This window comes from Muscardinus avellanarius (assembly GCF_963383645.1).
Source record: "Muscardinus avellanarius genome assembly, chromosome: 8".
Taxonomy (NCBI): Eukaryota; Metazoa; Chordata; class Mammalia; order Rodentia; family Gliridae; genus Muscardinus; species Muscardinus avellanarius.
Genome location: NC_137794.1, coordinates 110,711,332 through 110,738,203, shown reverse-complemented (window position 1 = coordinate 110,738,203; position 26,872 = coordinate 110,711,332). Strand labels below are relative to the sequence as shown.

Below are 26,872 nucleotides of genomic sequence, written 5' to 3'. Positions count from 1 at the left end.
GACCGTTTCCAAGTAAACATATACTATACGGCTGGGGGTGTCGTAGAGCACCCCTGGGTTCAATCCCTAGCATTAAAAGACTTAAAAAGGCAAAAATTGTTTTTCCCTCACAAGTTGTTTTCCCTGTATTTTTATATGGAAAATAACACCAAGGATATAGAAACACAACAGAAGCCCTTCACGTTAGCCCGGATTGTAATCTAGACCATGTGCAACCAATCCGCACGGTCAGAGCTACAGGCTGTCTAATCCGTCCCCTTCCTTCTCAGGTGAAGAGCCCAAAGCCCACGGGGCTTACCTGACTCGCGCAAAACCAGCTGCGAGCTGGCCGCAGCACCGGCTGGCCGTGACCCAGGCTCCCGGCTGGCCGGCCGCCACGGGCCCTCAGCCCTGTCACTCCTGGCCCTCACACAGCCAGCCTGGGGGCCCAGGACCAGCACAGGGGCCGCGGTCCCACCTCTGGGGCCCAGGTGAGCCACGCAGCAGGCCGGGCACACGGGGCAACAGAGCCAAGCCTGGGGGAGCGCCCTGCGTGTCCTGCACGGGGAGGCCACTTGGGAGAGACCCGGAGAATCCCTCTGGAGACCAGTCGCTGAGAGTCCGGTGACATCTCACCGCAAGTCCAACAGAGCCACTTCCCCCGCTGGTCCAGGGATGGAATTGCTCTTTACCAAATTCTGAGTTCGTTTCTTTTTCATTTATAAACACTAAAATTACCGAGTGTGGTGGCATACGCTGGTAATCTCAGTACTTGGGAGGCCGAGACAGGAGGACTGCAGGTTCAAGGACAGCCTCAGCAAGCAGTGAGATTCTCATCAACCTAGCGAGACCCTGTTTTCAAATAAGAAATAAAATTGGCCTGGGGATGTAGCTCAAAGGAAGAATTCCTCTGGGTTCAAGCCTCGGCACCACGAAAGTAAATCAATAAATATAAAAATAAGCCCTAAATGCTCGATTCCATGAGGAGCTCACAGGGGAGGCAAAAGCCTAGAGAAGGCAGGAAGGCTGTTCTCGGCAGGCAGAGGACCACCACGGCCACACGACTCCCGCCATGTGTGGGTGGCAAGGTCACCGCACGTCTGGAGCCAGCACGCCCACCCACGGGAAGCTGGTGACAAACCCAAAGGCAGCCGGGCATGGCGACACACGCTTGTCATCCCAGCACTCGGGAGGCTGAGACAGGAGGATGGCAAGTTTGGGGCCAGCCTCAGCAACTCGTGAGGCCCTCCATAACTTAGTGAGACCCTGTTTCAAAATAAAGAATACAGCTGGGAGTGGTGGCACACGCTTGTAACCCCACCATTTGGTAGGCTGAGACAGGAGGATTGCAGTTCACGGACAGCCTCAGCTACTTAGGGAGGCCCTTCGTAACCCAGGGAGACTGTTTCAGAAATAAAAAGACTAAAAAGTAGGGCTGGGGGTGTAGCTCGGAAGTAGAATGCTCCTGGGTTCCATTTCCAGTACCACAAAAGCAACAACCAAAAAAATAAATAAATAAAAAATAAAGAATAAAAAAATCGGCTGAGAGTAGAGCGCAGAGGTAGCCCCCACCCCCTGGTTCTAAACCCAGTACCGCCAAAAAAAAATTTTTTTTAAAAAGAACACACAAAAAAAGAGAGCTGGAGGTGTAGCTTGGAGGCAGAAAGCCCCTGGGTTCAATCCCCGATACCAGAAAAACAAAACAAAAAACCCAAAGGCGATGGAGAAACGGGCCCTACCTGCGAACCCTCCAGGTCCCCGTCAGGATGCTGTGCCTGATTTTCTTCTCCTGCTCTTCATTCATGTAGGGGATTCCATTCTTGAGAAACTGAAGACAGGAAGAGAGCAGGGAGACTGGTGAGAGGCGTCTCCAGCCCGGCAGCAGAGCGCGGATGAGAGAGAAGGCGCCGCCTGGCAGCCCGGGCCGAGGGCGAGGCCTGGTGACCGCGCAGAAGGGAGACAGGGAGGCGGGGGGCAGAGCGGCTAGGCTGGGCTCTGACACATGCCCACCCCCCAAGGCCATACCTTGTTATAGTTGAAGCCATACTGATTCAAAAACTGAACACTAGAAGCCTGGAAAGAGAATTCCGAATCCAAAATCCCAAACGTCGTAGGGAAAAGAAAAAAGTTGCATGAATGAGCTACATACCTATAAAAAGACAAGCAGAAGAGAGAAAGCTAGAACCGCTTTTATTTATTTACATTTGGTGCTGGGGACTGATCTCAGGGCATTCTCCCTCCAAGCTACACCCCTAGCTCTATTTTTATTTTTGAAACAGGGTCTCACTAGGTTGATGAGAGTCTCACAACTTGCTGAGGCTGGCCCTCAACCTGCGATCCTCCCATCTCAGCCTCCCAAGTGTTGGGATTACAAGCCTGCACCACCATGCCCAGCTCAGAACCGGTTTTTATTTTGTTATTTTTTATTTTTTGCGGTACTGGGCATGGAACCCAGGAGCATTCTACCTCCGAGTGACACCCCCAGCCCTATTTTTTATTCTTTATTTTGGAACAAGGTCTCACCGAGTTGCTGAGGCTGGCTGCGAACCATCAATCCTCCTGTCTCAGCCTCACAAATGCTGGGATTACAAGTGTGCGCCACCACACCCGGCCCCAGAACCATTTTTAGGCAAACTACTTTGAGCTGGGCATGCTGGCACAAGCTTGGGGGAACTTGGGAGGCTGAGCCAGGAGGATCGCAGGTTCAGAGCCAACCTCAGCTACTTAGTGATGGCCTCTGCAACTTAGTGAACCCTGTATCAAAATAAAAAATAGGGCTGGGGGTATGGCTCAGAGGTGGAATGCCCTTGGGTTCAATCCCCAGTACCACAAAAAGATAATAATATTAAATAAAAATAAACAAAAGACTTTGGCACAGAACAAGCTTCGGAGTGGGTCCTCTCTTTCATTTCAGAGGTACCTGCATGTCTACTGCGCTTCAGGGCTCTGCCTGGCACTGAAGGACAAAGGGGCAGTGACCGTGTCCTCAGGGAACAGGCCTGTTGCAGAGACGGGCCCCCACAAGCCTAGGCCCCCGCCAGTCAGCCCCTCTGCTGCTTATCTGCGTGGTTCTCCCAATAGACAAGCATCCCTTGTCTGTGTGTGTTGGGGGGTACTAGGGATTGAACCCAGGGGCATTCTACCTCCAAGCTATACCCCAGCCCTATCTTAATTTTATTTTGAAACAAGGTCTCACTAGGTTGATAAGAGTCACTACTTGCTGAAGCTGTGCTTGAACCTGTGATCCTCCTGCCTCAGCCTCCCAAGCACTGGGATTACAGGTGTGCCCCACCACACGCGGCTGATGGCCATGCCTTCTGACTGCTGGTGCCTGTGAGCTACCGGGCAGCTGAGGCACCACTCTCAGTATAATACACTGTATAACTGCTGCTGCGAAGGTGCCCGAGGGGCAATGGAAATGAAGACGGGGCAGTTACGATGCAGGGCGGGGTGGAGAGAGCGGCCCTGCGGGAAAGGCACCTTAAGAGAGGCTTGGAGGGTGAGCTGGACTCTGCAGAGGGTGGAGCAAGGGGGAGAAGCAGACGCAGGAGAGGACACAGAGCTTCAGGGACAAAGAGGAAGGACGCCGGAGCAGAATCTGAAAGGGCAGCTGCAGAACACAGACGGGAGAAGCCATAGGATTTGCAGACGCGCTTTATACATACTTGTTTGGTTCGCCTTCGATACTGGAAAACACAGACAATCCTAGAAGAATGATACCAGGAGTGAGGAATACTCAAGAAAAGTTGCCGAAGTGGACGACAAAGATAAAACTTTTTTTTTTTTTTTTTTTTGCAGTACTGGGGATGGAACCCAGGGGCATTCTACCTCCAAGAAACACCTCCAGCCCTATTTTTTGTTCTTTATTTTGAAACAGGGTCTCCCTGAGTTGCAGAGGGCCTCACTAAGTAGCTGAGGCTGGCCACAAACCACGATCCTCCTGTCTCAGCCTCCCCAATGCTGGGATTTCAAGTGTGCAACACACCTGGGCCAAGACAAAACATCTCAACAGTTCTTCGCATCCACAGATACCATGTGTACAGAACAGGATAACAGCCTGAGAGATAGGAAGGTAGGCTTGAAGAATGGCAACTGTCTGTAGTCTGTACTACTACTAAAATGTAGTTCTGGCTGGTTCTTCAAACAAACATATATTAAATCAAGCCAGGCACGGTGGTGCACCCTTGTAAACCCAGTATTAGAGAGGCTGAGACAGTGGGATCACAGGTTCAAGACCAGCCTCAGCAACTTAGAGGCTTGCTACAACTTAGTGAGCCCTGTTTCAATATGAAAAAATAGGGCTGGGGGGTGTGTGGCTCAGAGGTACAGTGGCCCCGAGTTTATCTCCAATACCACATACTCCTAGAGGAAATGCCAAAAATCATAAAGTAAAAGACTTACTTATAAATTGAACACCTTTTAAATGTCCGTATTACAAAAAAAAAAAAAAAAGGTAGAGAGGAAAATGAAGATATATACACATATGTTCGGCATTTTTTTAGAGGGTGGTCTATGTGTGTGTGGTTCTGGGATTGAACCCAGGGGCATTTTACCTCTTAATTACACTCTCAGCCCTATTTTTAATTCTGTTTGTTTGTTTTTGTTTGTTTATTGTGGTACTGGAGAGGGAACCCAGGGGTTTTTCTACCTGCGGGCGACACTTCTAGACCTATTTTATACTTTTTTGGAAACCGTCTAAGTTGCCGAGAACCTCTGTAAGTAGCTGAGGCTGGCTTCGAACCTGTGCCATCCTCTTGTCTCAGCCTCCCAAGCACTGGGATTACGAGTGTGCGTCACCATGCCTGGCTCCTTATTCTTTATTTTGAAACAGGGTCTAAGTTGCAGAGGGCCTCCCTAGGTGGCTGAGGCTGACCATGAACCTGCAATCCTCCTGTCTCAGCCTCCAAAATCCTGGGATTATAAGCATGCGCCAGCACGCCCTATTTATTTTTTATTTTGGAACAAGGTCTCACTAAGTTTCAGAGGGCCTCACTAAATTACTTAGACTGGACACAAACCTGTGACCCTCCAAGCTCAGTCTCCCGTGTACCAGGATTAGGGGGTGCACCACCACGGCTAGCTCATGGCCTGTTTTTGTAAAGCAAACCTTTTACTGGAAGAAAGCTATGCTTATCAGTTTTTTTTGTTTTTTTGTTTTTTTTTTTTTTTTTGCAGGTCTGGGGATGGAACCCAGGGGCATTTGACCTCCAAGCTACACCCCCTGCCCTATTTTTTATTCTTTATTTTGAAACCAGGTCTCACTGAGTTGCAGAGGGCCTCACTAAGTAGCTGAGGCTGTCCGCGAACCGCGATCCTCAGGTCTCAGCCTCCCGAATGCTGGGATAACAAGTGTGCCCACGACGCCCAGCTAGTTCATATATTTTCTCAGTGAGTGACTTCACACAGCAAAGGCAGGACTGAGTAGCTGCAAGAGATCACAGTGCCTGCAGAACTTGAAATGTCTGCTATCTCGCCCTTTATGGGAATGGGTGTTGACTCCTCTACTGTAAAACGTGAATCAAAATAACAATCAAGCTGGGCCAGGCTTGTAATCCCAGAGCTTGGGAGGCTGAGACAGGAGGGTCGCGCAGGTTCCAAGCCAGCCTCAGCTACTTAGTGAGGATCTCAGCGACTTAGTGAGACCCTGTTTCCAAATAAAGTATAAAATAGATCTGGGAGTATAGCCTGGAGGTAGGAAAGCCTCTGGGTTCCATCCTTAGTACAAATAAATAAATAAATAACAATCATTTTTTTCTGTAGCAGATGGACAAAAAGTTTCACACTGATACACTCCTAGTCCTATTTCATTTTTATTTTTATTTTATTTTTGCAGTACTGGGGATGGAACGCAGGGGCACTTTACCTCTGCGCTACACCCCCTATTTTTTAGTCTTTTTAGTTTTTGGAACAGGGTCTCACTGAGTTACAAAGGGCCTTGCTAAGTAGCTGAGGCTGTCCACAAACTGCCATCCTCCAGACTCTGCCTCCCAAATGCTGGGATTACAAACATGGACCATCATACCCAGCCTTATTTTTTATTCTGAAACAGGGTCTCACTAGGTTGATGAGATTAAAACAAAAAATAAAAAGGGCTGGGGGTGTAGCTTGGAGATAGAATGTCCCTGGGTTCAATCCCTAGTACAAAAAAAAAAAAAGAAGAAGAAGAAGAAGAAGAAGAAGAAGAAGAAGAAGAAGAAGAAAAGAAAAAAAAGAAAGAACATTACATCATTACATGCATTTTTTTTTTTTTTTTTTTTTTGCAGTACTGGGGTTTCCTGGAAACCCTTTTACCTCCGGGCTACACTCCCAGACCTATTTTATATTTTTATTTGGAAACGGTATCTTAAGCCAGGGAGGCTGGCTTCGAATCTGTGTGATCCTTCTGTCTCCCAAGGGCAGGGATGACAAGCGTGTGCCACCACACTCAGCTACATACATACTTTTTAACTTGAAAGATAAACTGGAGACTCTGTTTAATGTTGGCTTACTAAGGAATGAAGCCAATGCTAAGTTGCTCCAAGGTGTTATTCTTGTAGGCATAATAAGGCCCCAAGCCAAACAAGAACACAAAGGGTCAGCGCAGCAGGCAAGGTGCCGCACAGCTGTAACAAGGAGGATCACAGGTTTTAGGACAGCCTCAGCAAGTAGTGAGACTCATCAACTTAGCAAGACCCTGTTTCAAAACAAAAATAAAATAGAGCCAGCGTGGTGGCACACACTTGTAATCCTGGCGCTTGGGAGGCTGAGACAGGAGGATCACACGGGTTCAAAGCCAGCCTCAGCTACTTAGTGAGGCTCTCAGCAACTTAGTGAGACCCTGTTTCCATATAAAATATAAAAAAGGTCTGGGAGTATAGCCTGGAGGTAGAAAGCCTCTGGGTTCCACCTCCAGTAACACACACACACACACACACACACACACACACACACACACACATAAATAAAAAAAAATAAAATAGCACTGGGGTGTAGCTTGGAGTAGAATTCGGTAGAATTCAGTCAGTACCACACACACACACACACACACACACACACACACACACACACACAAATAAATAAATAAAAATAAAATAGCACTAGGGGTGTAGCTTGGAGTCAAATTCGGTAGAATTCGGTCCTCAGTACCACACACACACACACACACACACACACACACACACACACACTCACACTCACCAATCTGACAGATTGTGAACTGTTGGACACTCTGACGGGTCTTCAGATACCACTCCGATGGCAAATCAAAAAGACTGTGGAAAAACAGGCATCTCATCACACTGTTGAGCTGGGCTCCAGACCTCGGCCTCCAGGGCTGGCTCGGCCACTCTGAAGCCGGACATTTTCTCTTTGTTACAAGTAGGAACACTACAAGCATCTATAGAACAAAAACCAACCCTCCCATTCTGGGCAGGAGAAGCCCACACATTTTGTCCTGATCCCCCAGAGCCACAGGTGCCTTCTGGGAGCCGGTGCTGGTCCCACCAGGGCCTCTGGCAGGTCACCTCTCTCTGGGTCCTCAGAGAGCTTCATCTTTACCTGATCTGCTGGGGCCCGGACAGGTTAGAACGAAGGCCGGTGAACTCTATGTCCAGACCTGCAGGGGCAGCACAAAGACAAAAGCCCCAGGCACGGGGCCTTCCGTGAACCTGCGGGCGGCGGAGCACACCTGGCTCACCTTCTTGGCGCTCAAGAAGCCCCTGAGGTCCAGGAGGAAAATGGAGGGCGCCCCAGCACCCCGCCGGGCCTCCGGGGCAGCACCCGGACCACACAGCGCCCTGGCCAACAGGGCGGGGGGCTCTGGGTGTGACGGATGCTTAACGCCCCGCCGCCGCCGGGGGCCTGCGGAGGACACCCCCGTGCCTCCCAGGGCGCCTCGGAGGCCTGCAGCCTGGGGGCTGTCTTGCCCCATCCACCCGCACCACCCCGGCCCCGGGCTCGCCGGCCGCCGGCGCGGGCGCCCTACCCACGAAGTCCGCGTCCTCCACCAGCTTCTGCAGCAGTGGGAGGCTCTGCTCGAACTCCTGGGCGCCCAAGTCCATGGCGCTGGGCCCCGGCGCCAGCCAGGCGCTCCTGCCACGTGCTTCCGCCGCGCCTGCGCCCCAGGGCTCGCGGGACCCAGCGGGCTGCGGGGTGAAGGCCCTTGGCAATCAGCCTGCCCGCTGGCTCCAAGGCCGCAGGTGCCCGGGGATGGTGGAGGGCTCCGCTACACCTGCGGAAATCCTCGCACCGCTGGCCGTGAGCCTAGCTTCTTATCTTCTTCCTTGGATCGCCTTTCAATTCTCAAAAGCCTTCTAGAAACGTGTTCTTCAAAGCAAGATGCTTTGAGGCAAGTTTAAGGTGAGGTAAGAAAGAATGAAAATGTCAGACGTCTCCATTGGGCTCTTTATTGATCAAAGGAGACTATTATTACCAAGATACCGGATGCTTAACCCCTCTCGGGATCAATCATACTTTTAAAAATGTTGGTACCTAGGCTTCCACATTTCTAAAGTAATATTTTGAATATCCAGATTGTTAACATTTCACTTCTAAATAAATGTGTGGTTGGGGTACGTATTGGAAACTGGAAAATGAAGCCCAGTATGGTGGCGCATGCCTGTAATCTGAGTGCTGGAGAAACTGAGACTGGAGGATGGATCGCAGGTTCAAGGACAGCCTCAGCAACTTAGCGAGGCTCTCAACAACCTTGGTGCGACCCTGTTTCAAAATAAAAAGGGCTGGGTATGTAGCTCAGAGATAGAATGCCCCTGGGTTCAATCCCCAGCACAACACAATTACATAAATTGGAAAACTGCCTTAAAAAGGGCAGTGTGCTTAAAAGCCACAGGTGCTTTCAGGCTATTATTCCTCACATTTACCCAATAGCTGGAAACAGTTAACACTTTGCTTTGCTTTAATCAACTCCTTCCAGAGAACTGACTCCCATCTCCCCAATTTTATTTATTTTTTATTTTTTGGTGGTACTGGGGTTCCTGGAAGCCCTTCTACCTCCGGGCTACACTCCCAGACCTATTTTTACATTTTTATTTGGAAACAGGGTCTCCTAAGCCAGCGCGCGTGGCTTCGAACCTGCGGAATCCTCCTGTCTCCGCCTCCCAAGTGTGGGCAAATATTGGGATTACAAGTGTGCGCTACCACACAAGGCAAGGTTTCCTATTTAAAAACACAAAAACACTGGGCATAGTGGTGCATGCTTGTAATCCCAACACTTGGGAGGCTGAGACAGGAGAATCGCAAGTTTATGGCCAGCCTCATCTACTTAGGCCTTCCGCAACTTAGTGAGACAGTTTCAAAGTAAATAAAAAACAGGGATGGGGCTGTAGCTTGGCGGTAGAATGCCCTGGGTTCAATCTCCAGTCACACACACACACACACACACACACACACACACACACACACACACACACCAGTCCCATATCCTGAGCTGTAAATAGCTTTTTTTTTTCTGGTGGGTCTGGGGATGGAACCTAGAGGCATTTGACCTCCAAGCTACACCCCCTACCCTATTTTTTATTCTTTATTTTGAAACAGTCTAAGTTACTGAGTACCTCAATGAGTGATCCTCATCTCAACCTCCCAAATGCTGGGATTATAAGTGTGCGCTACCATGCCCAGCTTAATAGCTAATTTTTTTTTTTGGTGGTGGTACTGGAGTTCCTGGAAGCCCTTCTACCTCTGGGCTACACTCCCAGACCTATTTTTATATTTTTATTTGGAAACAGGGTCTCTTAAGCCAGCACAGCTGGCTTTAAACCTGTACAATCCTCCTGTCTCCACCTCCCAAGCGCGGGGATTACACGTGTGCGCCACCATGCTCGGCTTAATATAGCTAATTTTTGAAGCCAATTTGTACAGACTTTTTTTTTTTTTTTTTTAGTGGTACTGGGGATGGAACCCAGAGGCTTTCTACCTCTGGGCTATACTCCCAGACCTATTTTATACTTTATTTAGAAAGAGGGTCTCACTAAGTTGCATTTGTGGGATCCTCCTGTCTCAGCCTCCCAAACGCTGGGATTACAAGCGTGCGCCACCATGCCCGGCTCGTACAGACGTTTATAATCTCATAAATCAACATGATGTGTTTTTCTTTAGAACAAGCAGGTGTTGGCAGCTCTCAGTTATTAAGATCTATCTCCTGGGCTACCCATGGTAATAAATGTTTTACACAAACCTCAGATACCCCTTGGCACAGCAAGCCACAGGCAAGAAACTGCATGCAACCAAAAATGATTCATAATATGCCTTTATTTTGTAACTTTATTTTGTAACTCCTTCAAAAGTTAATTGGTGATTCCTTTAATACTTCTCTCACATCCAAAAAATTAGCCCTTGATTAAGACAACACAACTAGAGCCCACAGAGGGCAGGGCAGACGACTTTAACTACACACTCCCACTGTTCCACGACTGCTGTCAAACTTCCAAACACGCTGACTTCCAGATGTGCGCTCTTTCACGCTGTGGCTGCTTGTTCTGTATGCATGTTCAAAACAAAGCTTCCGTTTTATTCATAGATTCTCCGAGGTTCCCGCAGCACCACGCCACCTTCTGTCATGGCATTCTGTAGGCATTTAATCTGGTTTTGAAGATCGGAATAAAATAAAGATCGTCAGCCGCAAGTAGGTCAAAAGTAAAGTCGGCTTCCCAAGAGACAAAGCAATACCTGATTTGCTCTTGCTAATAACCTCCCCGCCTACACTGTTTTTTCAGAGTGATCTTAATAATGACACAGGTAAGAAAAAAAGGAGAGATGTCAGAATCAGCAGCATTCTCAAGTATAAGTAAGATGTCATTATATGAACAGGAAGCGCAACAGCTGACAAGGGGGTAAAGAATCAGCTGTTCTGAATCTGAAATGCCACGCCTTGACCTCAGTTTGTCTATAGAATGAGAATACTAGACCCTACCCTCTGGACTGTTGTGAGGACTAAATGAGGCCATTCGAGAGCCTCAGGATCTAACACACGAAAACACTTGGAAACTATACTATATAAGTATCTAAAAATCAATAATCAATACAATGCGTGTGTGTGTGTGTGTGTGTGTGTGTGTGTGTGTGTGTTGGGGTTAAACCCAGGGCCTTACACATGCTAGGGAAGCATCCTATTGTACAACTACACCCCCTGGCCCTTTATGCCTTAGTACTAAGTACATGAAAACACAGATACCGAGTCTGAGGCTGCCTCCCAGGGGGTTGGGTGGTAGACCATGAAGTTGATTCCTGCCTCCAAGCACCGCCCTGCCAGCACTCTTCCGATACACTCACAAGCCACCACGTTTCTCGTACTGTAAAGGTGCTTTTTAATAGCCCATTCACGAGTGGATGCTGAAACCACAACCTGGCCGTTTTGGTGCTCAACGAATGCTTCTATGTGATGCTGAGTCCTTATGACTTGCAACCTAAACGGATGAGAAGAGGGCAAGATATAAAAGTGCACCCGTCCTCAAGTTACGCAACCTCAGGCCAGTGGACAGCCAGGCACCTTCAAGGATTCACTGTCTGGCTGATTTGCTTCAACATCCTTACCTGGATTTACTTGGGGTGGTGTTTTCCCTCTGCCTGTATGAGACCATCCTCAAGGAGTGTATGACACTCTCCTCAACTTCAAGCATCAAGGAGAAACTTGGTCCTTCCAAAGAGCTGAGTTTTAGTCATTTATACATATACTCCAAAATAGGGCTTGGAGAGGCGTGGCTCAGTTGCTGACTGTATACTGGGTACGGATATACTTACTCTATGCTTATATTTTCCCGTGAACATCAAAATAAATATAAATTAGAGCAAGGACATAGATGTAAAAATTGAAATATGAGCATGAAAAAATATTTTATAGCTCAAAGTAAGGTAAGCCTATTTAAATATGACAGCAACCATATCATACGGCTTTTTATTTTTGTGGTCCTGGGGATTGACCTCAGGGGTGTTCTACCTCCGAACTATATGCTCCCATACCTTTTTTTATTTTTATCTTGAAACTGGGCCTCACTAGATTGTTGACAGTCTCGCTATGTTGCTGAGACAGTCCTCCTGTCTCAGCATGAGCTGCCACACGCCGCTTCATTTGGATATTATAAAGACAAGATAGACAAAATTTTCAATGTGGTTAAAAACAAAACGGTAAGTGAAGTCAAAAGACGCAACGGGCCAGGGGTTCAGCTCAGTGCAGAGCACTGGCCTAGCACCCATGCACCTCGGGGCTGGAGACGTAGCTGATTGCCTCTTATGCATCAGGCCCTGGGTTTTACCCCAGGATTTGGAGCAAAACAAAACAAAAAAAAAAACCATAAACAACCATCTTTGTAATCCTCCTGTTTCAGTCTCCCAAATGCTGGGATTATAAGCGTGTACATCACGCCCAGTTTTATTTATTTCAGAAACAGGGTCTCACTGAGTTGCAGAGGGCCCACTAAATAGCTGATGCTGTCCTCGAACCACAGTCCTCCTGTCTCAGCCTCTCAAATGCTGGGATTACACGTGTGCACCACCACAGTCAGCTCTAGCCTTCCTTTTCCTACTCCAATTCCTTAAAATTTTATTCTTCCTAAAGCAACTAGAATGATCTTTAAAATTTTTTTTTTCTTGGCAGTACCGCAAACACATGGCCTTGAACCTGCCACAGGGGTGCAAGGCCATGTGTTTGCGGTACTGCCAAGAAACTCTACCACCGAGTTACACCCTCAGCCCTTGAAATGATTTTTTAAAATCACATCTTTCAAGCCAGGCGTGGTGGCGCACGCTTGTAATCCCCGCGCTTGGGAGGTGGAGACAGGAGGATCGCGCAGGTTCAAAGCCGGCTGTGCTGGCTTAAGAGACCCTGTTTCCAAATGAAAATATATATTAAAAAAAAAAATAGGTCTGGGAGTGTAGCCCGGAGGTAGAAGGGCTTCCAGGAACCCCAGTACCACCAAAAAGAAAAAAAAAATCACATCTTTCGGGCTCAAATGAAATCCTCTGAGTTTCTCAGGGAGGTAAAAATAAAATCTCTACTGCTTACCTGAATTTGCAAAGCTAGACGGCCTCCCTCTTTAGTTATTTCCATTATATCGTTCACCCTTTGCCCATAGCAACTCCAGCTACACAGGCCTGGCGGTCCCTCAAACACACCGGGTTCACGGTCACCAGAGCTGTTTCCTCTGCTAGAATGCTCTTTCTGGCTTCTCCTACGTATCTTTCAGATCTGTTTTTTAAATATCAGCCCCTCGGACAGACCGTAGGAGATGCCCAATCCCCTATTCTGACACTACCGTTTTCTCCAGGCAACCTATTCTTTTGTTTGTTCTTCAAGGTTCCTAAAAGAAGACCCTGGGCATATCCTGCAGTATTGAAAACGGTCTGTAAGGTGCAATGGTCAGTCGCAAGCACTCTTAGTTACCTGTGCCAGAACTCACGAGAGGGCCACACTGTCTTCCAACCCCGCTCTTTTCTGGCTACACCCAAAAGCTCCAGATTTCGGGGGTTCCGGTTGGTGAACTCTGGTGCAACAGCTTCATTTTCCAGAGGCTCCTCTCCGGGCTTCACCGCTGGGGCGGAACTGGTTGAGCGGGTTGCGAACCTGTACTCTAGGGGACGGAAACGACCACGGGCATCTTAAAAATTGCTAATACGGGGCATGGTGGTACACGCCTGTAATCCCAGTATTTAGAGGCTCAGCAACTTAGCGAGACCCTGTTTCAAACTAAAAAAATAAAACTGGGCTGGGATATAGCTCGAAGGTAGAATTTCCCTGAATTCGATCCTCTGTCACCTGCCCCTGCCCAAGCCGCTGATACGGACAGAACGGGGGAGGAACCTGCTCTAACTCAATCCCCACTCACGCCCCCAGCCTTGAGCCGGGACGGGGGCGAGGGGCCGTGCACTCTGGCCGCAGCGCATCATCAACACGCAACCGAGTCCTTAAGGGTCTACTGCTGTCGTCACGGTAGCATCGTGCGTTTACTTTTCGATGGGCCACGTCCAATACAACTTGGGACGTGAGAATTCACTTTCACAGTGCGAGCCCTGGGGAGGAGGCTGAGAAGCGAGGCGAGTTAATTACCCGTGTTCCCACGAATCGACAACAACTTCCAGAGCTGCGAGCGAAGGGCCATCGCCGAGAGGACCTCGGGCAAGGCCGCGGAGCCTCGCCTCTTTTCTTCACGGCCGCCGCAGCCGCTCACAGGCCACAGCCATTTTAACTCCAGGAAAAACCAAAGGACCCTGCAGGTCGTCCAAAGCTCCACGCGAGAGACGCTCGCGACCCGGACTGCCGTGCCCCTGCCTCTGAGTGGCCGAGCGGGCGATCAGCTACCCCCGACCCTCCAATCATTGCGCACGCCGAGGAGCACGCCGGCCCAGAGTCGACCAACCACGTCGCACCACTGCGCTCGGACCCAGGGGGCGGGACCGCGTCAGCTCGGGCCGCGCACGTCGCAGCCGCTTTAGTTGCCGTATTTGGCTCTTCCAGTCGCAGAGCGTAAGATGGCCGGCATCGTGCGCGTGTTTTAGTTGTGAAAAGGGCAGTGCAATACGCACAGCTTTCTCAAAATAGGTGGTCGTCTTGCAAAACGCCCTTCTCCGCCCCCCAAGTGTATATTCGTGAGACCTAGAACAGAGCCCGGCTGATTTGCCTTATGCTAAGAAAGTCGAGAGTATAAGGCTAAGTCTCACTAGGAGCCCCAGCCCTATCTTGTAGAAGAGTTCACCGTCCCTCCGCTCTAACAACTGAAGCCCCGCCCTAGCGACCATCTTCTAGAAAGCACTAGAATGTGCAAATGCGCACGCGCAACCTTGCCCAGGGAAAGCGTTCAGCTGACCACTTCCGTTCTCCTGCGGACCAAAACTCTTGACTTCCTTTTCCACTTTCGCGCTCCGTCTCATCCGGTCTCTAATTGGACAAAAAATATCGAGCCCGCCCTCTTCGGATGATCTCACTTCCGGCAAATGCTAGCCTCTCTTCCTCTCCCCCTCCTTTCCCGCCGTGCCTCGCGGCCTGGCCCGCGGAGCTGGGAAGCGGGTGGAGCCGTGTTACCCAGCAGTCCCCGCGGCGACGCTCGGGCCTCTCCACGCCGTCTGTGCAGGTGTCGTGGCCGCCGCCGGGCCTCGGGACGGAAATACTCGTTGCCGGCGGTTTGAGTGAAATCCAGCGCTCACCCTGCCGCGAGCATGGAGGGGCCTTTGTCCGTGTTTGGGGACCGCAGCACTGGGGAGGCGATCCGCTCCCAGAACGGTGAGGGCGGGCGGGCCCCGGGCCGTCGGCGCTGCGGCCCTGGCTCTCCGTCCCCGGGGCAGGAGGGTTTCCGAGGCCCGCGGCCGGTTCTGCCCTGCTGGCCGAGCTCCGGGTTCGGGGCGGCGCGGCTGCACGCTGCTGCGTGGGTGAACAATCCCGAGAGCGCAGCACGTTTTGGGAAGCTGCGCGGATGGGTGTGGGCGTCCATGGCCGAGTGTCGGGTTCGTGCGAACCCTCTGGAGAGCAAGGCCCCGTGCCCCGTACCCCTCTGTACCGATTAGCATCTTTAACCCGGAAAGACCAGGTTCAGCTGCTGGATCTGTGGATGCGCAGATGCCCGTAGAATTTAGCTGACCTATGCTTTGTGTTGGTGCCAGGAACGGAACCCAGGGGCTTTCCACCTCCGACCTGCACCCGCAGCGCTTTATGTAGAAACAGGGTCTCGCCGAGTTGCGGTGGCTGGCCGCGAACCTGCGATCCTCCTGGCTCAGCCTCCCTAATACTGGGACTGCAGCCGTGCGCCTCCACACCCGCCTGGACGTTAGCTTTGCTCCTCGCAGGTTGTTCCCGTTATGCAGAGCAGATGCTGTCTAGAACCTGTTGTGGACAGCCTCTATGGTAAAATAAGCTAACGAAATAAGTTAGCTAAATGGTCACGGAAGCGAAACTTAAGGGCAAATTGACCTAGTAAACGTCAATATGAGTTAGCAAAGCTTTTGTTGTAATTAGTCCAGCCCGTTTGGAGAACACTTGACACTTAAGCGCCGTGGACGCTGTGGTGCTTAAGGTTATTTGAGAGAAGCCCACAACTCCGTTGGACCTCGAAAAGACCTATAAAGAAGAGTTTATGCTAATTAAGATTTTAAGACCTTCCAGAATTTGAAGGAAAACATCAGTATTTTTTTTTTTTTTTTTTTTTTGCGGGTCTGGGGATGGAACCCAGAGGCATTTGACCTCTGAGCTACACCCACTGCCCAATTTTTTATTCTTTATTTTGAAACCTGGTCTCACTGAGTTGCAGAAGGCCTCACTAAGTAGCTGAGGCTGTCCGCGAACCGCTATCCTCCGGTCTCAGCCTCCCAAATGCTGGTATTACAAGCGTGCGCCACCACACCCGGCTTCAGTATCTTTTTTTCTTAGTATGAAATTGTGACTGTTGGTCCCTTTTTATTCTACGCCTCCTTAGCAGTTAATCTCCTTCATTAGACTTACAAAAAGGTGTTTCCTTAAAATCTGGGAAATGCCAGCTGGGCATGGTGGCACACACTTGTGATCCCAGTGCTTGGGAGGCTGAGAAAGGATTTTAGGTTCCTGGCTGTCCTCAACTACTTAGTGAGACTCTCTCCAACTTAGTGAGACCTTGTTTCAGAAATAAAAAGCCGGGCGTGGTGGCACACACTTGTAATCCCAGCATTTGGGAGGCTGAGACCAGAGTATCGCGGTTTATGGACAGCCTCAGCTACTTAGGCCCTCTGCAACTCAGTGAGACCCTGCTTCAAAATAAAGAATTAAAAATTGGGCAGGGGAGTAGCTCGGAGGTCAAATGCCTCTGGGTTCGATCCCCAAACCCACAAGAAAAAGAAAAAGAAAAGAAAGAAAAAATAGGGCTGGGGATTTGCTCAGAGGTAGAAAACCCCTGGGTGCAATCCCCAATACAGCCCCCCCCCAAAAAAAAGGGCAACTCAGGGTGTTAGGTGACTTCAGAGGTTTTTTTTCCCCCTAATTGCCTTATGAGCCAGTTTTTATAATCATACTTTTTCCCTTTTTTACAGTTATGGCTGCAGCTTCTATTGCCAATATCGTAAAAAGTTCTCTTGGTCCAGTTGGCTTGGATAAAATGTTGGTGGATGATATTGGTGTAAGTATACTAGATTGTTGTGTTTGTTGCTTTAAAAAATAGATCTTAAATATTTTGTTTTATAGATTGCTTTTGTCATAATCCAGGTATTGAAGGTGTATCATAGGTGAGCGTGATAGCAGGGCTTTGTTAATTTAGAGGCTTTTCTGTTTCTGTAGGTGACTTACATTCTCATTTTCTGTCTGTAAATGTCATAGGATGTAACTATCACTAATGATGGCGCCACCATCCTGAAGTTACTGGAGGTAGAACACCCTGCAGCTAAAGTCCTTTGTGAGCTGGCTGATCTGCAAGACAGGGAAGTTGGAGATGGGACCACCTCTGTGGTAGGTAGTCCCTGGGAAAGAGGCTAAAAATAAGAAGAAAAGTTATGTTGTTTCTTAGATGATAATACCTAATTTGTGCAATTTAAGTAGGAAACAAATACATCCTGCTTATTTCAAATGTTGGTGCATGTGCGTCTGGGGGAGTAATAAAAAGTATTTTAGGGAACCGGGCGTGGTGGCGCACGCTTGTAATCCCCGTGCTTGGGAGACTGAGACAGGAGGATCATGCAGGTTCGAAGCCAGCCTCAGCTACTTAGTGAGGCTCTCAGCAACTTAGTGTGACCCTGTTTACAAATAAAATATGTCTGGGGGTATAGCCTGGAGGTAGAAAGCCTCTAGGTTCCACCCCCCACCACCACCACAAAATAAATAAATATAAAAGTATGCCGGATGTGGTGATGCACACTTGTGACCCCAGTACTTGGAAGGCTGAGACAGGAAGATTGCGGTTTGCAGATGGCCTAACTACTTAGGCTTTTTACAACTTAGTGAGAGCTTGTTTCAAAATAAAGAATAAAAATAGGGCTGAGAGTATAGCTCAAAGGTAGAATTCTCTGGGGTCCATCCCAGTACTGCAAAAATAAAATAAAATACGAGTAAAAGGGCCTGGGGAAGTAGCTTAGAGATAGAATGCCCCTGGGTTCAAGCCTCAATATTGGAAAAATACTGCTTAGTCTTCCTTACAAGAAGGACTTTTTAATTTAACCAAAAAGCCATAGTAAAAGTCATTATTAAAATAGTCAGGAATGTAGCTTTGAGCTCTTAAAGGAAGTGTTGCCTTCTACTGTTGTGCTGCTGTGAACTAGATTCTTGGCAGAATGTTTCTGGCTTCTCTCCAGTTTTGACCATTTGCATATAAAATAGTTTTTCTTATTTTCTCTGTTCATAGCTTTAATGGCCAGTTACTCGTTTCCCTGCTGTCACCCTCAGTTAAGAATGCTTGACCCTTCTGTATTTTCATGCGTGCTTTGCATGTGTTGAATGCTAGGCGTCTTAGAGCAGTGAATGTTTCTCAACAGGTTATTATAGCAGCAGAACTTCTGAAAAATGCCGATGAGCTAGTCAAACAGAAAATTCATCCCACATCAGTTATTAGTGGCTATCGACTTGCTTGCAAGTAAGTTTATTTGCATTTGGAGATCTAACTTGAAAAGGTTTTAAGGCTAATTGTTTATTTCTGAAAAAGGATGAAGTTGTTGTTTTAACATTCAAGTACTAATATTTGAAGTAAGAAGAGGGCCTGTCTCTTTTTCCCATTTGACTGCCACATTTTCTTCTAATAGTAGACTTCAGTGGCTATGCTTGTGGGATAGATTAAAATTGCCATGATCTGAAGTGGGAGGGTTTCACAATGTCCTCCTCCTATATGAAATGGCTGAACAGAAATTCATTACCTGTGATATTTTGAAAATATTGAATGTGGGAACACCAAAAAATTTAAGTAGCAAGTTATAAGTTTTTCTCTTTCATACTTTAAACAGGGAAGCAGTGCGCTATATCAACGAAAACCTAATCATTAACACAGATGAACTTGGAAAAGACTGCCTGATCAATGCTGCTAAGACATCCATGTCTTCCAAAATTATTGGAATGTATCCTTGGGTGATCCAGTGAAGTTGAGCTCCCCCCCGTCTTGATGGAAAGTCTTAGGAATTGAACCTGATTTAGGCCCTTTTAAGAATAAGAACTCATGTTTTTATGAAATGTTAATTTTATACAATAAAATATAAAATGTCGATTTAATGCTAATTAATAATTGTGTTAGAGGTAAGTGACACTATACCGAAATTGTCTGTTGCCTTCCCTGGATTTCTAGGGTGAAAGGACAGTACAAAACATGTGTAATGTGATTTGAATTGGAGCTAGTGATGGGTAATATTGTCGTTTTGGTAGCATACAAATAATGCTATTTCTTTGAATGAGATTGCTCAGAGGAACTCCCTTTGAACTGCTCTTGTTCTTCATGTGTACCCTTTGTTCATTCAGAGCCTGTTGTTATCCTTAACTGTTGACTTAGAAATGATGATTTCTTCCCTAATATGGTGGTAGATGCTGTGCTTGCCATTAAATACACAGATATAAGAGGCCAGCCTCGCTATCCAGTCAATTCTGTTAATATTCTGAAAGCCCATGGAAGAAGTCAGACGGAGAGCATGCTGATCAGCGGCTACGCACTCAACTGTGTGGTGGGGTCTCAGGGTAAGGTTCGGGATTTCATCACAGTGTGATTCTGTGGTTAAAATGAACTTTTTGTGGTTTGCCCTTAGTGCATTTTTTTGTAATTTGAGTACATACAAAATATGAGTGAGAAGCTGGGCGTGGTGGCACATGCTTGTAATCTCAGCATTTGGGAGGCTGAGGACTGAGGATCCAATTTGCAGACGGTATCAGCTACTTAGGCCCTGTGCAACTCAGTGGTACCTTGTTTCAAAATAAAGAATAAAAAAGGGGGAGGGTGTAGCCTGGATTCCATCCCCAGTACCACACACGCACAAAAACAATAAATAAATATGAGTGAGAATTAAGGTTTTGTATGTGCTTGTATGCCAACCTATTGTAGAATTTTATTCTCTTTATTCTGATTTTAAGAATGGGTATGGTATATGATCTGTAGCATGTAGTTACTGTAAAAGACTTAATGTTGTGATTACTTACAGGCATGCCTAAGAGAATAGTTAATGCAAAAATTGCCTGCCTTGACTTCAGCCTGCAGAAAACCAAAATGAAGCTTGGTGTACAGGTGCTTATTACAGACCCTGAGAAATTGGACCAAATTAGACAGAGGTATGTTGAGGTCTGGCTTTTGTAAGCATGTCTGTTGGGCCAGGTGACAATGTACTGAGAAGAGTGAGTGCTGCGTACGGGTAGCCAGACTCTTGGCAGAGCCACTGACTGCATGGGACATGGCGTGCACAGCACTGGAGTTCCCTGTGCGAGTGTGTGTTCTGGGGATTCTTTTTTGGGGGGGAGTCTGGGGTGGAACTCAGGGGTATTCTTTCTCTGAGCTACACCCCGGCCCTATTTTTTTATTCTTTGTTTTGAAACAGGGTCTCACTGAGTTGCAAAGGGCCTAAGTAGCTGAGGCTGGCCGTGAACCACAATCCTCTCAGCCTCCCAAATGCTGGGATTACAAATGTGGGTCACCACGCCCAGCTCTAGAGAATTTTTAATATGTTTATCAAAGACAAACTATTTTACGTAAATTTCCAGAAAAATTATGAAATGTAGTGGTATTTTAAGACTGATATAACTTAGATGAAAATTGATCCTTTTGTGGAATTTTGGTTTTTATGAGTCTGTTGAAATTAAAGGTGAAAGCCAGGACATTGTTTCCTAAGCAGTACAGAACTCGGCAATCGGGTGTGGACAGGGTGCCTACTGTATACTAGGCTCCAGGTGTGGTGTTTAACTGGCACACTGGAAGATGTGGTTGTGAGGGCAGTTGGGCTGCATCTAGGGATTTGGTCTGCCTACTTCTGGTGTGTCCATGTTTTTGATACTTTGAATTGACACATAACTACATGTTTATGAGTAAGTGGCATTTCAGTCTACAGAATGTGCAGTAATCAGATTGTAATCATTGGTATATTTGTTGCTTCAGACATAATTTCTTTGTATTGAAAACCCTCTCTATTAGGTATTTTGAAATATAATTGTTGTCGCCCATAGCTTTTGTACTGTACACTGGAAGTTCCTCCTATCCCTCTACCCATCTGCCGTCCTTTTTCTATCTCTTCATACCCTTCTCGGGCTCTGGTAACCACTGTTCTATTCGCTGCTGCTTTCAAGGTTTTTTTGTTTTGTTGTTGTTGTTGTTTGCACTGACTAGTTTGAGCAAACAGCTAAGCTGAGCTTACATAAAATGGTGGCAAACAGACAGGAGTGCTCTTGTCTTAAATCTCTGCACATGGACCTTTCCTCCCCTGCATCCGAGACTTGCTGTGTTGCAGTCTGCTGCCTTCTGTCCTACAGCCTCGCTTCACTGGTTGTTCTTTCTCAACTAATTGCATTTTTGGTGTCACCTAGTTTTCCTCTTAAGCGAAAGCCTTTTACGCACACATCGTGTCCTGATTGCTGTCCTTCCACATCTTCATTTCTGGTGTCACCGAGCGGCTCGCTTCTTGGGGCCCTTTTCAGCCCCGTTCTCCAGTGGAGGCTGAGTCAGTCGCTAGTGTGAGGCTCAGTCAGCATTTCCAACCTTCCATGTGACCTTTAGGAAGCTTTGGGCGGTTCTGTCTTAAAATGTTTGGGGAGGGGAGACTCGTACTGACTTGGCTGTTTGCGTGGATGGCAACCACACAGTACTCTCCCAGGAGCAGCTCTTCTGTCTCCACACATTTGTGCTAGACTCCCAAGTCTGCTTCTCAGAGCTCCAACACCCCGTACATCCCTCTAATTGAATGCTTGTATATGCATCTCCAGAGAACTTACTTAGTAGACATGGCACACTGTTTAGTAGGCATCGGTACGTGGAAGGATTACATTCTAAAGTGATGATAAGTCTGGCGGTGGCACAGATCTGTGGCGTACTGTACCCAGGAGGCTGAACCAGGAGAGTCGCTCGAGTCCAGGAATATAAGACCAGCCTTGGTAATAGAGTGCGACCCTGACTCAAAAGCCAAATTAAAAAGCAACATAAAACAGTGAGAATAAGTAAACATGCATAGACCAGTAATATGGTTGTTTATTATCATTATTATGAACTATGTGTGGTTGTATATGCTTTTATGTGACTGGCTAGCCCAGCAGGCTTGTTCAGTCGGCCATCGCTGCAAGCAGGAGTAGTGCCTGGCATTGACAGCGCTGCTTGATGTTGCTAGGTGGTCGGACATTTCAACTCCATTATAGTCTTCTGTAGGACTTAACTGTCCTATGTGGTCATCATAGACTAATGTCATCTTGTGGGTGTGGTCCATGGCTCCTTGAAAAATTCCTTGAATATGTCATCTCTTGGGTGGCTTCCGTTACATAATGTGTCAGTGTCTCTACTCCGTAGTTGGTTCTTGATTTCTCTACCACCTCTGTTTGCCTCTCGGCAGCGTCACCTGAGTAACACAGAGGCTTCAAACTTGTCTTCGCCAACTGCAGGTCCTTATCTGCCTCCGCCACAGCCACAGCTGTACCTCGCAGTTACCTGTGCTATGAACTTTGATCTTTGTTTTCATAAGGTACCTGTTCTCAGAAGGCAGAGTCCCATATCTGTAGTTTCTGTTCCCTTCAATCTCCCATTTTTCTAGTGCAGTTTTCATATTGACATCAGGAGATCCTTTTGAAAATACAGATTTGAGGAGCCGAGATCTCAGTTGGAGACTGCTTGCCTAGCATACATGAAGCCCTGGGTTCAATCCCCAGCAACGCACAAAAAGAAGACAACTGAAAATAATGGTCTTGCTAGGAAATACTAAGTTCCTTAGCCATCTGGACGATAAATTCCTAAATTTAGTTGGCTTACAACCCTTCTGGGTGGTTTCCGCTTGCCCCATCTCAGGGAGTTAGGTTTGCCCTCTTTGGGACTCTGATCTAGAAGCCTCTTTAATGGCCTATAAGGATTTTTTTTTTTTTAATCTTATATACTTCTATAATTTCAGCTTTCCGATTCCTGATTTTTCTGCTCTATTCATAGGAGCTGGAGTTGTTCCTTTTGTGGCTGTCATCTCTACATAGGATTTGGTTAACAGAGCCTGGAAATGAGTGCACATGTAGCTCCTTGCAAGCATGTCCTGTTTTCTTTATAACCCACTTGTTGGTTACAAACTCAGACTGGAGTTGGGGAGGGCAAAATAGTTGTTTTTAATTCCTTGAACACTTCCATAAATTGGACTAAGTTGAATTTTTATTGCAAAAGGAAACAGAACAGTAAATATAATTTAACACAATTTTATTGTGAAAGATAATTAGTGGAAGTTACAGCTGTGTCATCTAAATACTTTCTCTGTAGAGAATCCGATATCACCAAGGAGAGAATTCAGAAGATCCTGGCAACTGGTGCCAACGTTATCCTGACCACTGGTGGCATTGATGACATGTGTCTCAAGTATTTCGTGGAGGCTGGCGCCATGGCAGTGAGACGAGTTTTAAAAAGGGACCTTAAACGCATTGCCAAAGCTTCTGGAGGTAGGTCTTGGGCCAGCTCTCATCTAACAACTCTCGTTAATACATGACTGCCAAAGGGCTTTGGAATATCGACAAGCAGCTTCAGAAACATTCAGTGCTGTGTGCAGTAACTGTAGAGCCATTACTCCATGTTAACTGCAAGAAGTCTTTTAACTTACTGCGTTTGTTGGGAATTTACAAACTGACTTTTGTTCACCTCAAAATTAAATAAAGACAAAATGACAGTTGATGCTTAACTGTACACTTGACTAAAATACATCACAGGAAACTGTATTTACTTGTCTTTGTACTTCTCACAGCAACTATCCTGTCAACCCTGGCCAATTTGGAAGGTGAAGAAACTTTTGAAGCTACAATGTTGGGGCAAGCAGAAGAGGTGGTACAGGAAAGAATCTGTGATGATGAATTGATCTTAATCAAAAAGTAAGCTACCTTCTAAACTGAAGCTGTATGCTTCTGTTGTAGAAATTTCCTTCCCATTTATTTGCTGCTATAGTCTGTCAGTGATATGAGCAGTTATACGCATGGGATAGAATAATATTGGACCATTGTAAATTGAGATGGAGTAACAGTTTCATCTTTTCTGCATGGTCTAGACATTGGTTTTGGTAGTCTTTTGTTTTGTGGTGCTGGGGTTTGAACCCACATCTTCAAGCATGCTAGGCAATTTTAAGATTTGTACCTTTTGTTTTCAACAGTACTAAAGCTCGTACGGCTGCATCTATTATTTTACGTGGCGCAAACGATTTCATGTGTGACGAGATGGAGCGCTCTTTACATGATGCCCTTTGTGTGGTCAAGAGAGTTTTGGAGTCGAAGTCCGTAGTTCCTGGTGGGGGTGCTGTAGAAGCAGCCCTTTCAATATATCTGGAAAACTATGCAACCAGCATGGTAAGGAGAGCTGTTTTCAAAAAGGGTGATGATCTTACCGTATATTGATGTACCTTGTCTGAGGCCTTAGCCACTACTGCTGTAAGCTTTTATTTCCTTTTGTGCAAAAGACACCTTCTCGTCTTTGTCCTCAGGGATCTCGGGAACAGCTTGCTATCGCAGAGTTTGCAAGATCTCTTCTTGTTATCCCTAATACACTGGCGGTTAATGCTGCCCAGGACTCCACAGATCTGGTTGCAAAATTAAGAGCTTTTCATAATGAGGCTCAAGTTAATCCAGAACGTAAAAATTTAAAATGGTAAGTGTAGTTTTTTTGTTTTGTTGTTTGTTTGTTTTGCAGTACTGGGGATGGAACCCAGGGATATTCATTCTGAGCTATGCCCCCACCCTTCTTTCTTTTCTTTTCTTTCTTTCTTTCTTTCTTTCTTTCTTTCTTTCTTTCTTTCTTTCTTTCTTTCTTTCTTTCTTTGTACTGTGGATCTCCGGGCTACACTTCCAGACCATTTTATATATATATATATATATACATATACACACACACACACACTCCCAGACCATTTTATATATATATATATATATATATATATATATATATATATTTTTTTTTTTTTTTTTTTTTTTTTTTTTTTTTTTTTGGTGGTGGTGGTACTGGGGTTCTTGGAAACCCTTCTACCTCCGGGCTATACTCCCAGACCTATTTTTATATTTTTATTTGGAAACAGGGTCTCCTAAGCCAGCGCTCGCGGTTGGCTTCAAACCTGCGCGGGGATTACAAGCGTGCGCCACCACGCCTGGCCAGACCTATTTTATATTTTATTTGGAAATGGGGTCTCTTTGAGGCTGGCTTCGAACCTGCATGATCCTCCTGTCTCAGCCTCCCAAGCGCGGGGATTATAAGCGTGCGCCCCCACACCTGGCTCTATTCTTTATTTTTGAAACAAGGTCACGCTAAATTGCAGAGGGCCTCACTTAAGTAGCTGAGGCTGTCCGTGAACTGTGATCCTCCTGTCTCAGCCCCCCAAATGCTGGGATTACAAGCGTACGCCACCATGCCTGGCTTTTTCTATTTTGCTGTCCTGGAGGTGGAACCCAGGGGCATTCTACCTCCCGAGCTATACCCCCAGCCTTATTTTGTATTCTTCATTTTGAAACGGTCTCACTGGGTTGCAAAGGACCTCGCTAAGTAGCTGAGGCTGTTCATGAACAGGGCAGCGATCCTGCTGTCTCAGCCTCCCGAATGCTGGGATTACAAGCATGTGCCACCACACCCGGCTTACTTAATATTTTCATGCCATTTATTGTATGTAGTGTAGTTTTAAACTCACAATAGATTATACTTTAGCCCTTTCTGGATCTTTGAAAAAAATTTTAGCATTAAAAATATAGTGGTTGCCAGGCATGGTGGCGCATATTTGTAATCCCAGCACTTGAGCTGAGACCAGGAGGATGGCACAGATTCAAAGCCAGCTTTAGCTACTTAGGCTTTCAGCAATTAGTGAGACCCTGTTTCCAAATAAACTATAAAATAGTTCTGGGAGTATAGCCCAGAGGTGCAAAAATCCCTGGGTTCCACCCCCAGTACCACCAAAAAGAAAAAGATAGTGGTTAACAAGGTCTATAAACATATAAATTGACGTGTCAAAGACTTAAAACATTACAAGCATTTGTTGTTTAGTCATTCAGACAAGCACCAGGATATGAGTTCATTGTTTCCAGCTGGGTGTGGTGGCACATTCTTATAATCCCAGTACTTGGGAGGTGGAGACAGGAAGATCACAGGTTCAAGACCACCCAAGACTCATCAACCTGTCTAGACCCTGTTTCAAAATCTGGGGTGGCTTGGAGGTAGAGTGCCCCCAAAACACAACACTCTGACCTCTGGGTAGACATGGCTTTACTACAGGAGAGCCATATCTATTTTTAAGCAGCCTGGCTAGGCAGGAAGATGTGTTAATGCTTTGCTCATTGTGAGGAAATTGTATAGTATAAGCAGTATATGCCTGTAGGACCCCACCCCATAGTGAGACCTTCCTTGGCTAAAATGACGTCAGGCTGCTCTAGTGGCCTTTCTGCAATTGGGATTGTGCTTGTTTTAAGTAACTAGCAGTCTTAAACCCAGACAAGCTAGCTGATCTCAAATTGAGATCATTTAATCAGTGTTTCCCTTGGTTATAGGATCGGTCTTGATTTGGTCAATGGTAAACCTCGAGACAACAAGCAAGCAGGGGTGTTCGAACCAACCGTAGTTAAAGTGAAGAGCTTGAAATTTGCAACAGAAGCTGCAATTACCATTCTTCGAATTGATGACCTTATCAAACTACACCCAGAAAGTAAAGAAGATAAACATGGGAATTACGAAGACGCTGTTCACTCAGGAGCCCTTGATAACTGATTTGATTTCCCTTTTATTTATAACAATGTTAGATACAGTGTCTGGTACCTTGAGTATTACACATTAAAGTACAACAAGCTGTCTGCTTTGCTTCTTGTGCGGTTTCC

The 26,872-nt window shown here is 46.7% G+C and overlaps 3 protein-coding genes across 3 annotated transcripts in view; 1 reads left to right on the top strand and 2 right to left on the bottom strand.

The window, feature by feature from the left end:
- Nucleotides 1-8,018, bottom strand: part of PNLDC1 (PARN like ribonuclease domain containing exonuclease 1) — a gene marked incomplete at both ends in the record, with an annotated part of 28,525 nt that extends 20,507 nt beyond the window's left edge. Inside the window, 6 exons of the mRNA XM_080700693.1 lie at nucleotides 1,719-1,807; nucleotides 2,005-2,128; nucleotides 3,645-3,684; nucleotides 7,156-7,229; nucleotides 7,516-7,573; nucleotides 7,943-8,018. Of these exons, the coding sequence (XP_080556819.1) occupies nucleotides 1,719-1,807; nucleotides 2,005-2,128; nucleotides 3,645-3,684; nucleotides 7,156-7,229; nucleotides 7,516-7,573; nucleotides 7,943-8,018 (461 nt within the window). The remainder of the gene's footprint in view (nucleotides 1-1,718; nucleotides 1,808-2,004; nucleotides 2,129-3,644; nucleotides 3,685-7,155; nucleotides 7,230-7,515; nucleotides 7,574-7,942) is intronic.
- A 2,464-nt stretch (nucleotides 8,019-10,482) lies between these two features.
- Nucleotides 10,483-15,122, bottom strand: MRPL18 (mitochondrial ribosomal protein L18; the record flags this gene model as incomplete). The annotated part of the gene is made up of 6 exons (XM_080700160.1): nucleotides 10,483-10,554; nucleotides 11,147-11,378; nucleotides 13,352-13,538; nucleotides 14,015-14,175; nucleotides 14,871-15,056; nucleotides 15,109-15,122. 6 exons carry the CDS (start codon nucleotides 15,120-15,122, stop codon nucleotides 10,483-10,485), a joined length of 852 nt encoding a protein of 283 aa, XP_080556286.1.
- On the top strand, nucleotides 15,121-26,765 carry TCP1 (t-complex 1; the record flags this gene model as incomplete). The annotated part of the gene is made up of 12 exons (XM_080700159.1): nucleotides 15,121-15,184; nucleotides 16,957-17,042; nucleotides 17,240-17,368; nucleotides 18,388-18,485; nucleotides 18,850-18,960; nucleotides 19,386-19,567; nucleotides 20,026-20,152; nucleotides 23,307-23,482; nucleotides 23,782-23,905; nucleotides 24,181-24,373; nucleotides 24,508-24,671; nucleotides 26,549-26,765. 12 exons carry the CDS (start codon nucleotides 15,121-15,123, stop codon nucleotides 26,763-26,765), a joined length of 1,671 nt encoding a protein of 556 aa, XP_080556285.1.
- Between the last annotated feature and the right edge of the window lie 107 nt (nucleotides 26,766-26,872).